Source organism: Lissotriton helveticus, chromosome 1_1, assembly GCF_964261635.1.
Source record: "Lissotriton helveticus chromosome 1_1, aLisHel1.1, whole genome shotgun sequence".
In the NCBI taxonomy this organism is placed as follows: domain Eukaryota; kingdom Metazoa; phylum Chordata; class Amphibia; order Caudata; family Salamandridae; genus Lissotriton; species Lissotriton helveticus.
In genome coordinates, this window is record NC_136057.1 from 149051318 (window position 1) to 149064664 (window position 13347).

General features: G+C 42.2%; 1 protein-coding gene across 3 annotated transcripts in view; it reads left to right on the forward strand.

Moving 5' to 3' along the window:
* LOC144768336 (carnosine synthase 1-like) overlaps positions 1 to 13347 on the forward strand; it is a 557293-nt gene that overhangs the window by 46063 nt on the left and 497883 nt on the right. Inside the window, exon 1 of one of the 3 annotated variants that reach the window (XM_078651927.1) lies at positions 12147 to 12332. The exons of 1 other annotated variant lie outside the window; for it this stretch is intronic. In XM_078651927.1, coding sequence (XP_078508053.1) covers positions 12316 to 12332 — 17 coding nt within the window. In that variant the 5' untranslated portion in view covers positions 12147 to 12315. Of the gene's footprint in view, positions 1 to 12146; positions 12333 to 13022; positions 13109 to 13347 lie in introns of those variants that run through there. One more of the 3 variants, XM_078651919.1, reaches the window with a different exon arrangement.

Sequence of the window (13347 nt, forward strand, 5' to 3'; positions counted from 1 at the left end):
CTTTTTGAGTAAAATCTACTCTGTAAGGCTTTTGTAATGTCCCAATCTTTGCAAAGTCTACATCAAGTTCATTTGCCAATCCCTCTAATCGGTCATGCAGATTTTTAGCTCTCCATGTAACGAACATTAATTCATCATCTTGGCATGCTTTTAATCTATCCGTCCCAATTGTTCCAATTATTAATTCTTCCATGTCGATTTTTTATCTAACCACATCTAATGCTTTAAGTTCTTGATCTTTTAATTTCAACGTTTTGAGCCAATTCCCTAATTCCTTTTCTGTCGGTCCTACAGAAGTTTGCATTAAATCAATTTTCTCTACACTCCTTTCAGGAGTTGCAGAATCTGATTTTTCACCCATCGGGAACTTATATGGGAGACTCTGATTAAAGGTCAAATCAGGTGGTGTCATATGTCTAGTATGCCTAACTTCAGATAAATCTGGATAAACCTTTTCTCTGACTTTTTGTAAACTCGGATTCAAAGGAATAGTTAACGATGTCCTTTTTAAACATGTTATTCAATTTCTTAAACCATGTAGGTTTTTCTCTTTCTTCCCCATAATAAAACTCAATTTTTTCAATTGTCTCCTAATTTTCAAACAATCGCGCACTCTTCTGCAAACTGCTTCGCTACACCAACCTATCACAGAGCGGTTCACACTAAAGCATCAATCAGCACAGAATACGTCACAATCACTTTCAGCGAATGCTTTCACAGCTTTTGATAACGCACCAATCAGTATTCACTACGTTCCAGTCACGCGGACCAATCCCAGCGCGACACCTCTGAATCAGCCCTGCTTCGACTTCTGTAGCCCTGGCTGACCCCTCCTTTACAAAATTTATTGGCACACTGTATCTACACCTTTATACATCTAAAACCAGTTAGTAACCACATAAAACATTTCCATTTGTCTGTTTCGATAAAACTAAAGTGATAGTTTCTTCAAACTCACAAGAATGCTGTATTTCCAGTAGACAGCGCTTACCTCTTCTCTACCACAGAATTAAGTTTCGCCGATAAAGTAGCACTTCCTCTACCTTAAGCTTAGGTGAAAACTCTATTACTCTCTCAGGGATAAGTTTTAATCGGAATACCCAATTGATTCTTGTGCTTAAGCCCAAGATTTTATATGTTGCCTTCGCTATTCATTCACCACTTTTACACGTAAAATGTCCCTATCTTGTAATACACGACGATATTACCACTTTGAAACAGACTATGTAATGTGCGACTTACTTGCCACACTTTCCTCTTCCTTCCTAGGCAGAGTAACCAGCTTCCTACTTCCGAGAAGCCTTACAATTCCGCCTACACATAACGTAATACAGACTCAACATATAATGTCAGTCATAATTTCTGTACATCAAAACTCTATATGCATTACCCTAGTAAATCTATACATTGCCTGTCCAAAGTCAAAGTCAAAGTCAAAGTCAAAGTCAAAGTCAAAGTCAAAAAGATTTTATTTGTGTTGGTACTCGACAGAGGACCACAAATATAGCATTTTAAAACGAAAGTAAAAAGGAATATACATCATTAATTAATATAAAAACAACATAGTTTTAAAGAATTTGTACAAATTATAACATACAAGTTCGTTCGGGGGCAATTTGCCCACTGTTAATAGTTCTTTTTCCTTTGTTATCCTGCAGGTACGATATATTGGATCAAGATACATAGCACGAGCTACTACTACTTTAGAACTAGGGCAAACAAATAGTAAATGCTCCATGGTCTGCTCGCCCCCTTGACATAAAGAACAGAGAGAGGAGAATTTCCCCGCTGACCATTTTGATTTATAGGATTGCACAGGTAAAATACCTAATCGTAACATCAGGATCACCCTCCTTGCACTATGTGTAAGGGAAAACCCAATATAAGGCTGGATGTGTTTATACTCTAATGGGTCAGTGAAAGATTTGTATGTTGGTAATTTTTTACTATGCGCAAGGTCCAGATCAAAACTCAGCCTTGGGGTGAAACATTTAAGAAAAAGTTTTAATTGCGATGCAGACCAGGTGAGTAATATATCTGTAGTAATTTCAGCCATTCGAAATGCAGCTGTCATGTTCCCTAGGAAGGTTTGCTTAGCTGCTTCTGTATCAAAAGTTTCTTTGTTCAGCAGGAATCTAAGTGTTCCCTCCTTTGCGTGGAGGAGGTTGTAGGCCCACCTAATGATATTGGCCACAGCCGTGGCATAAGCACTTGTTATAGCAAATTCTAGCCTTAGAACTTGTACTGGTGTTGCAGCTGGGACCTTCATGATTCTTTTCAAGATTTTTCCTTCTTGGCGATCCATGAAGCCCCATTGTTTGATAGGGATATATTCCATTGCGTACGACAGGACTGCCGGAATTTTTACTTTATATATTTTTAATAGTGAGGAGAAATGCCTGCTCCCAGTAGCGCTATAAAGTCTTGAGAGTGCTCCAGCATGTAAATCAGATTTCTTTATTAAATTATCTAAATGTTTTGTGTTTGTTAGATTCTTTGAGAGAATCCTACCAAGATATATATATTCATTAACTTCATCGATTTTTTCTCCGCCTAGCCTCCAGTTGTATTTAACACTTTTTTTTCTCCCAGAGAAAGCTATAACTTTTGTTTGCTTTATATTTGGGATTAGGAAATTTACTTTTGAATATTGATACAAGATGTCCAGAGAATTTTGCAAACCAAATGGAGTGAGATCAAACATCACTATATCGTCCGCATAAAGCAACGAGTGTATACTTTGTTTGTTTATTTTTGGAGGCAGGCTCGAGCCCTGTTGTAACTGATTTGGCAGGTCGCTGAGGTATAACGAAAATAACATAGGGGTTAGGAGACATCCCTGTTTAAGACCATTAGCTGTATTTATTCTTTTCGTTAAGCCTTTTTCGCCCCCCATTTGGACTTGACACCAAGTTTTGGTGTGAAGGCTTATTATTACTTGTAATAGGTGTTCGTTGATTCCAAGACTCCTCAATTTATTCCATAATGTGGGTCGATCGACACGATCAAATGCAGTCGAATAATCTATAAATGCCATATAGACAGTCTGAATTTTTCGTGTCACATATTTGTCGAGGATGACCTGAATAATTGCAATATTATCCGTGACAGAATGCTTAGGTCTAAATCTAGCCTGAAACATAGGTATTAGACCCAGCGAAAAAGCCCAATTTTTCAGATGATATAATACTTCCGCAGCGAAGATTTTTCCGGTGGCATCCATCAATGCTATTTGACGGTAGTTTCCTGCTACCGTTTTGCTACCTTTTTTGTGTATAGGGATAATTATGCTCCCCTGCCATGATTTTGGTACTTGTCCAGTGGTCAAAATATAGTTAAAAAGTGGGGTTAACATAAAACTCCATTCCTTAGGATCTACCTGCAGGGCCTTGATCGGTATTTGGTCGGGACCGAAGGCACCTGTGCTTCTGGCTTTTCGAATATGGGTTTCTACCATTATTGCCGTTGTTTGAGGAATTAAGAATTTATGTTTTTCCTTTACTTTATCTGTACTATTTTCTTGTAGTTTAACCATATTTGATTTATAGAGATCAGTCAGATAAATTTCCCACTCTTTCGGCGGAACCGGTACAGCTAATAATTTCTTTTTTGTTCCTGTTAGTTTAGCTATTAGGGACCAATATGTTCTCTGGTTGTGTTCTTTTGCAGCAATTTGTAAGTCAACCCAGTTGCGATCGTGAAAGGTCTTTTTCTTACTGGTTTTTTCTCTTCTCAGTTGATTTTTCAGTTTGTTTATTTCTTTCTTTTTTGTAGGAAAAAAATTTAGATATTGAGCACGTATCAGTTTATTTAGTTTTTTCTTTGTTAATGTGTTCCGGGTTGCCTGTCCAAGATAACCTATAGCAACCAGACTCCCGCTACCAAGAAAAACGGATCCAGCGCTGCTCTAAAACAAGCCTCTAAACCATCACTATATCTCCCAGGAGCAATCACGCTTTACTCGTCAGTGGGGCCCATAACACAGCGAGTCACTCATTCACACAAATCACCCTGTTCCCAAGATCAGTGAAAACCAGAGGATGAGCTGCTGGAATTGCAAAGTGTCCTACTTCATCTATTTAATCTAAATTCTATACAATATATACATATGCATTTTATTAGATCTTACCATGGTTTTAATTCTCGAGAAAACATTTAAGACACCCCACTTTTTGGTCAATGGATCAGCTAGTAAAAGTTAACTAATGGACAATAAGACCAGCTTAATTCTCCATTTATTAAATTTTATTTAAAATGTTGGATCTCCTAGCATGACCTCACTTTATTAAACTTTTGGTTCTAATTCAATTTAAACATTTTATTTATCATCTAAAGAAAGAGATAATTAATTCAAACAGTTTACATTTATTAGCAGAATAGTTCAGAAAAATAAGTCAAAGATATATTACCAATCTTCTCGGCAATGGAAATCCGGATTAGAACAGCAAAGTTCCCCAAAACAGCCTCTCTATTCTTTCTCGATGTTCACCACCCATCAGGACTCCGACCCATCAAAAGTTAAAGTCAAGAAAAATGTCAAAGTCTTTGCACCAAGGCAAATCGATCAGTCCGACAGCATGTTGTGGTTTGAAAAGTAATTCAAAGCAAGCTTTTTTCTCTATTCCAAACGACCTCTTTTATACCCTTTTTCCCTAACTATCTAGCTAAAATTTGAAACTTTTAGGGTCCACACTCAATCCTCATTGGTCCATTCAAGGGGTGTATGAGGATAACCTCATCTCCTCATTGTCCTTATTGCCGCCTAGTCATAGTTCTAAGCACAATAAAGTTCCGATTGTTTGTTATGGCATTCTTTCACCTTGTTCTTTAACCCCTTGCCTGCTTCTGTCGGCTGTTGGCCGACGTCAGCACTACCTCCCTGGTGCTGCCGTCGGCCAATGGCAGACGTTGCCCCGCCCATTTTGCGGAAGTGCCGCACTGCCACAAAATCGCAGCCGCAGGAAAAGGGTTAACTTGTCACTTTGCTGAACTTTCCCAGGCTCACAACACGGACATCTTAACTTCGCACCATTCTGCTCTTCAGGCCACGCTGACCTAGACACCAGCCGCACAGGCAAAGACTGCTTGCACATCTCTCTAGCACAGTCTCGCATGCGTAGAAAAAAGACATTCTTTTGGATTCCTGCAAACCCTCCATGTTTTACTAGGCTGCATGGGCCATAACGGGAACTATCATAGAAACAAACACAATTAAACGTTAGATTTCAAAGTAAAGCCCTTCTGTTTACCTCCCTCCTTCTAAGTTCACCCTGTTAGTTATTACCTAGCTTAAAAGCCACACATATGCGTTGTTTCTTACCATTCTCCGTCATTTCTGCCACAATTATACCTTTAAGAAGCATACACGCATAGCCTTTAGATTATAGCATTTGCGCACTATATTAGTAAGACAGTTTCACACAATTAATGTATTACGGTTTGCAACACAAGCAAATTAGTATCCCACGTATATTTGTGTGTGTGCTTTCTATTCTACGTTGATTAATTTTAAAACCACACAATTCAAACATATTACGGTTATGGGAAGGTGACTTCATCAGGGGTATACAAAAATTTTTGTTTTCCCCCTCGCTCCATCACCTTCATGCTTCACTTTTTCTTATTTCCTTTTGAAAAAATGTCTTTTTCTAGCTCTCATACTTCTATTTTTGTTTCTACGCTGGGACGCTTTCGGGCAGCCATGCGCTTTATAAATTAAATTTCATTTCATTTCATTTCTACAGATCAAATCTCTAAATATCATTTTACTCAGTTCTGGTTAGTCTCTTATATAGTCCTCTAATCAAATAGGAGCACAGAGGGAACAAGAGACTCTGGGTCGCCCTCCACTCAAAAATCATAAACACACAAAAAACCCGGTCTCTGAGGCAATTTAATTTATAAACGGAGTGTGTATATCCCAATGGTTTTCTACATTGCGTAGTGTATGTATCCTTACAAGTTCAAGTTCAGAATTTGTATAGCGCACTACTCACCCAGAGGGTCTCAAGGTGCTTGAGGGAGGGAGGTGCTTTACTTATCGAATATCCAGGTTTTTAGTTGTTTTCTGAAGGAGAGGTGGTTCTGTGTAAGGCGGAGGTGGGTGGGTAGGGAATTCCCGGTTTTGGCCGCTAAGTAGGAGAATGATCTTCCCCCCATGGTGGATCTGTGGGTGCGCGGGATTGCGGCGAGGGCTTGGGTGGACGATCGTAGTTGGCGGGAGGGGGTGTAGAAGGAAAGTCATGTGTTGAGGCAATCGGGTCCTAGGTCGTAGAGGGCTTTGTGTGCGTGGGTGAGGAGACGGAACGTTATTCTTTTGTTGACAGGGAGCTAGTGGAGGTCTCTTAGGTGGCCGCAAATGTGCGCTTGCTGAGGGATGTCCAAAATGAGTCTGGCTGAGGCGTTTTGGATGCGTTGGAGTTTTTACTGTAGTTTGGTTGTGGTTCCGGCGTAAAGGGTGTTACCGTAATCCAGTCTGCTTGTGACCAGTGCGTGGGTGACCGTCTTCCTTGTTTTGGTGGGGATCCAACGGAAGATTTTTTTTAGCGTGCGTAGGATGTTGAAGCATGATGATGAGACAGCGTTGACTTGTCTGGTCATCGAGAGGGTGGAGTCCAGGATGAAACCCAGGTTGCGTGCGTGATCCGTAGGTATAGGTGCAGTTCCCTGGGCCGGTGGCCACCATGAGTCGTCCCAGGCAGAGGGGGAGGATCCTAAGATGAGGACTTCCGTTTTGTCCGAGTTAAGTTTAAGACGGCTGTTCTTCATCCACTCGGCTACTTCTTTCATTCCTTCGTGTAAATTGGTTTTGGCTGTGTTTGGGTCTTTGGTGAGGGAGAGGATTAGCTGGGTGTCGTCTGCGTAGGAGATGATGTTGAGGTTGTGTTGGCGTGCGATGGATGCGAGGGGACTCATGTATACGTTGAAGAGGGTGGGACTGAGTGATGATCCTGGGGTTAGCTTGTGCCCCAATCCAGTTTTGCTTTTGGCCTGCAGCCATTTTGTTGTTTGTTGTTGTGACTCCCTGCCCGGACCTCCACCCCGCTACCGCCTCCCAGCTGCTCCTCCCTCGCCCCTCCCCCTCCACCATCCATATATGACAGATGCCTTTGCGCGCAGCGTTCACGCACAGCGATCGCGCCCCATGTGCGCCGAAGGTGCGCCAAAGGTAAGCCCGTCTACGCCCGTCTGCGCCTGGACCGCGCGCAGCGCCAGACGCCCTGGCCCTCGCAAAACCCTCTCCACCCGCATAACGTACGACGCCGCAACCCTCTCAGCCCTTAACCCCGGCCGACACCCGAACTGCTATCTAGCTGCGCCTGGACACACCCATGGACCCTTCACCTGCCACTCCTGCAAGTTCGACTGCATCAGGACCCACACCAAATCCACAAACTACAATCAGAACTCCGACACTAACCACCTAAAGTGCATCCTGCTGAACACCCGCTCAGTCCACAGACACTCCATTGACCTCTGGAACCTACTCGACACCACATCGCCGGACGTCGCCTTCCTTCCAGAAACATGGATGAACGCCTCATCAGCACCCGACATCGCCATAGCTATCCCGGATGCCTACAAGATCATCCAAAAGGATCGCACCAACCAAACAGGAGGAGGCATCGCTATCGTCCATAAGAACACCATCCGCATCACGACCAGTTCCGACGATAACCTCACTTCCGCCGAACACCTTCACTTCCAGATTCACACCGACCCCAAAACCACACTCAGAGGCACCCTCATCTACAGACCACCAGGACCACGCACACAATTCTGCGAAGACATCACTGACTTCATCAGCCCACATGCCCTCCCCTCCGAGAACTACATTCTACTGGGAGACCTCAATTTCCACCTGGAAAAGAACAACAACAGCAACACCACCACCCTTCTGGACAACCTGGCCAATCTAGGACTCAAACAACTTGTCGACACCCCCACCCATCTTGCAGGACACACGCTCGACCCTATCTTCACCTCCAGCAAGCACATCTCCTTCGATCACACCACAGCTCTCCAATGAACGGACCACAGCTGCGTTTACTTCAACTACAAAAAGACCACGACCCCACAACCTATTCCCCGAAGAAATTGGAACAAAATCACCACCGACCAGCTCTTCACATCGCTTCACCAAAACCCCCCTGTCAAATCATCGGACCCAAACCAAGCAGCCACTAACCTCACACAATGGATCAGCCACAGCGCCGACGAACTAGCACCACTGAAAAACCAACTAATCAAGCAAGGTAACAAAAAAGCCTCCTGGTTCAACAATGACCTTAAGAAATCCAAGAAGCTCTGTCGTACTCTCGAAAAAACCTGGATAAAAAACCCAACCACTGACAACCTAGCCACCTTCAAGAACGCCACCCGCAAACACCACCAACTGATCAGATCCACCAAGAAATCAGCATTCAAAGACCGACTTGACAACAATACCCAAAACAGCAAGGAATTATTCAACATCGTCAAAGAATTTACAAACCCCACCGCCGGCACCAACGACATCACTCCCTCCCAAGATCTCTGCGACTCTCTATCCTCATTCTTCCACAACAAAATCGCCGAAATACATACCAGCTTTGAAAACCAGTCCAAAGACCAGCCCACTCCACCTTCCCCCCGAACAAAAACCACAATCTAGCAACCTCTGCGCCTGGAAACCAATCACCACCGAAGACACCATCCGACTGATGAACTCCATCCACTCACGATCGGCAACCGACCCATGTCCCCACCACATTTTCAACAAAGCAGACTCCGTCTTCGCACCCCACCTCTGCGATTTCATCAACTGCTCCTTCAACTCCGCTACCTTCCCGGAAATCTGGAAACATGCCGAACTCAGCGCCCTTCTGAAGAAACCCACAGCAGACCCCACCGAACTTAAGAACTACCGCCCCATCTCGCTCCTCGCATTCCCCGCCAAAGTCATTGAGAAGGCCGTCAATAGTCAGCTCGCTGCCTTCCTCGAATCCAACAAATCCCTCAATCCTTCACAGTCCGGCTTCCGAGCCAAACACAGCACCGAGACCGCCCTCATCGCAGCAACAGACGACATCCGAAAACTACTGGACAAAGGAGAAACAGTTGCCCTCATCCTACTTGACCTATCCGCTGCCTTCGACACAGTCTGTCATAGCACCCTCATACAACGCCTCAACGACGTCGGAATACAAGGAAAAGCTTTGGACTGGATCATCTCATTCCTTGCCGGAAGAACCCAAAGAGTCCGCCTCCCCCCTTTTAAATCAGAAGCCAATTTCTTACTCTACAAAACCCACTATTCTTTATTTCCTATATGGTGGTTTTTTAATACTTTTTTGCCTACTTTTAAAAGACCTTTCTCAACAGACAGTACCCAAGAAGGTAGATAGTGACTGAAAATATGACTTTAAGCAATTCTCAATACATTCAGTTCACCAAAAACCACCAACAAAATGTGGAAAAAATGTGCGGTGGACAAAATGACCCCTAACGGGCGCATCACCAACAGGGTAACTGGTAGGTACTCACCAGATAAGCCCACTATTCTCATCATTGGCGGTCATTTTGTCCCAAAGAAATGAAATAAAACTGTGTAAGTGCATTAGAGTGACAAACAGTAACACTCCACTCTTGTGACAAAAAGTGAATAACATTGGCAGCCACACTTGTATTACAATTACTTTATTAGTCACTAAGTGTGTGCTGTCAAATTAAAAATGAGCTGGTTGCTAACCTTGCATACCAATGCTACATGCCAACATGTTTCTTTCCCATGAAATTTTAGGAAAGTTCTTCAGGGCCAGACACTTCGCCACAGCACCAGTGTTGGACATACCATTCTGGTTGACTGTCGATTGAGAAAAGTACAGAAAACAAAACACTGTGTAATGAACACATTAGTTCACCCCCATAGTAAACCATATTTTGAAGTTAAAAACATTATAATTACCTTCACTCAGCTTATGTCTCTCATACCAGCTTGTGAGGTAAAAATAACGAAGAACAAAACTCCTCTTGTGAGTCCTCCTTTTTGATTGACCCTTCAGTCATTGTGTCAATCTAGACCCATGCCCCCAGAGAGGAGTAAGATGTTAAAAAAACTTAATACGTTTTCTTGAGCTATAAACACTTGCACACACAACGTATTGTTACACCACACAGCCTCAGTATATTGTTGCCTCATGACCATTAATCCTGATTTAGCATCCTACAAATCTCCTATTACATTCTTATTTCACTTAGGAGTGGAGTTCTATCCTGTGCCGCTACAGAGTGCATAAATAAGCAATCAATAAGTCCTCAGACACGCAACTAAAATCTCCTTGCCCGGCCCCCCTGCTCCTCACCGGCTGGGGCCTCATGGAGCGTGGCGTCTCCTCCTGCATCCCGCTACCACTTCGTTTCGATGTTAAAGCCTCTTCAAAAAGCGGTCACGTGATACCGCGGCCAACTTGTTATGCGTATCCGCCATCTTTGAAAGGGAAAACTTTCTCTCTTTCTTTTACTTTTCCCGAACACAATAATATCGCCTCATTTAAAAAAAGGATTGAAAACTATGGTCCAGGCGGAGAACAGCCATAACAACGTGGGGATTACCCCGCACTGCCATTACAACGCGGGGATTACAACGAAAGTCGTTACAACGACTTTCGCTGGAGAGAGCTGTTGGATAGGGAATAGTTTAATTTTCTATCCAACACCTTCCGTACTGTCAACGTGGGCTGGAGTTGGAATAGAAAATTAAACTATTCCACTATCCAGCGCCCTCCAGAGAAAGTCGTTGTAACGACTTTCGTTGTAATCCCCGCGTTGTAATGAAATGCGGGGTAAAAGCCCGCGTTGTATTGACATACAACCACACTATTTACTTATTTTATGCGGTATGTATTTGAAACCACCAAACTATATTAGGTAGCACGAACACTTTTTAATAGACACTCCTCATGCGGTCCTTGCTGGAATTGTGTAGAACAATTACCAAGGTCTTTATTAAAATAATTTGTAATCTCCATATCTTATACTTAGGCTGTTATTTATGTCTACCATCACTCAAGCAGACTATACCAGTCAAGTTCATGTGTGATCTCTTCTGCCAATAGCATCATTTTATATCTGTTCCTACAATAAGACTCCACAACATGGAGCCTCAGAGGAAAAATGTCAGATTAACCATCACTGATACCAAAGGCTCAGAAAATAAGGAAAGGACAAATAATGTGTGCTGAAAGTAATATGTGCGAAAAGGATTAGCCAACCCTATTCCACTCAATAACCTCATTAAGTCCCTGTTGATCACTCTTTTCGTGATCGATCCACCGTGCTTCCTTTGAAAGCAGGATCTTATCAACATTCTGCAAATTACCCAGTACCTGTTCAAGGACTACCCAGGTGAAGCTATTTATTATTTTGCAGTGTGGCAGTGTTGTACCAATTTAGTTGTTAGTTTCCCCGTCTTTATAGTGCTCAAGTGTTCTTGCATCCTGGTCTTGATTTTTCTAGACGTGAGCCCTATATATTGAAGGCCATATTCACAGAGTAGTCTATATACCACATTAGTGCTATTACAATTGCTAAAGTGGTTAAGAAACCACTCCCTTCCTGATTTTAGAAACACGCTCTTAGTTTTTTTTAGTAAGAGGGCAGACTGAGCAAGAACCACAGTGGAAATGTCCCTTAGGGATGGTGGTCACCTTCGTTTTCAAAATAGGTGGAACTCGAGTATGGACCAGTTTGTCCTTCAGATTGCTAGATCTCTTAAAAGCAAACCTGGGTGGTGGGATTTTAAAATCCCTGTTTGATAAAATCGTCCAGTGCTTACGAATGGACTGCCTGATCCTAGTTGATAACGGATCAAAGGTAATGACTACTGGGACGCACTCGTCTTTTTCTTTCACATTTTTCTCTAAGAGGACACTTCTGGGGGTACTCAAAGCTCTTTTCTTGGCTTGTTTGATAACTCTTGAAGGATAATTTCTCTGATGTAACTTCATTGTTAATCTCTGGGATTGCTCCATATAGTCTTTAGTCGATGAACAATTCCTTCTGTAATGCAAAAAATCCTCTTTTTCTCTCGCTCTAGGCATCCATGTTCAGTTATATGGAGAGACCTCAGAGACTAACAAGCTGATATTTGATGCTCTAATAAACAGCATTATAAACTTATTTATACTTGGAGTAAGTCATTATACTGGCGACGAGGAGGAAGAATCCACGAACATTGAAATTCACTGGATATCAACGTGCATTGAAACATTACCTGAGACTGTTTTCTTCTTCGAAGAGTATTGCTGCAATTTAAGGCTCTCTAAATCCGGTCCAATGAGGAGCCAATGGTGGTGAGTGACACGCTGTTTGCCAGTGGAGGATATGTGATGAGTGTAGCGCCGCATTTTTTCTCTGGGGTATAATCGCGATCTTTGAGTTCTTTGCGCATTGCCAAGTTGTGAAGAGACGAAAACAGAGGCAAGCGCCCATGCGAGTATTGAACTTTTTTTTTCTCACTATTTGGACCTCAGTGACTGTTGACTGTGCGCATGCGCAAAGCACATCAGGCAACGCACGTCAGGTATGTTGCCATATTTAGGTCAGGCAGTAAAGACGCTCCGATCTCGATCGTCAAAGTGCATTTCAGCTAATAATTATACAACACGCTGATGTGCACAGGTGCATTAAAGTGAGAAAATTAATTTGGAATGTTGGAATTGTGTATTTTAAAACGCTGATACACACAGCTCAATTTGCACCGCTGATGCACACAGCTTGTGTGTGTTTTGTTTTGCTTATAGTCAATAATAGCGTTTGTTACAGCAATAGTAAGCACTAGAAGAAAGAAACAATATTAAAATATTTGTTAATAAGAAAAATTACACAATAAGATAACTGCCATGACAACACAAAGGGAAGTAACAGTAAATGATGAGGAAAATGATACAGGAGAAATATTGAGTACTGTTTTAAGAAGACACTACCTTTTGATCTTTCAGAACAACAACATGTTACTCAAAGATGGGAGAAGTGGACAAGAAGATTTGAGCATTTTTTAAATGCAACATGTAAAAATCATACCGATGAGCAAGCAAAAGATCTGCTGCTTAATCTTGTTGGAGACAAGGTAGATTTAATAATTACGTTTCCAGAACAAGAACGGTACCCATATAAGGGACTTATAACATGTTTAAATGATAAATTTGACCCTCAGAGAAACTCAGATTTTGAGAGATATAATTTCAATATAACATGTCAAAAAGAAGATGAAACATTAGATAATTTTGTTACAAGGCTTAAAAAATTGGTAACATTTTGTGAATTTGAAAAATGTAATAATGAAGTAGCAATAAGGCTAAGAGTAAT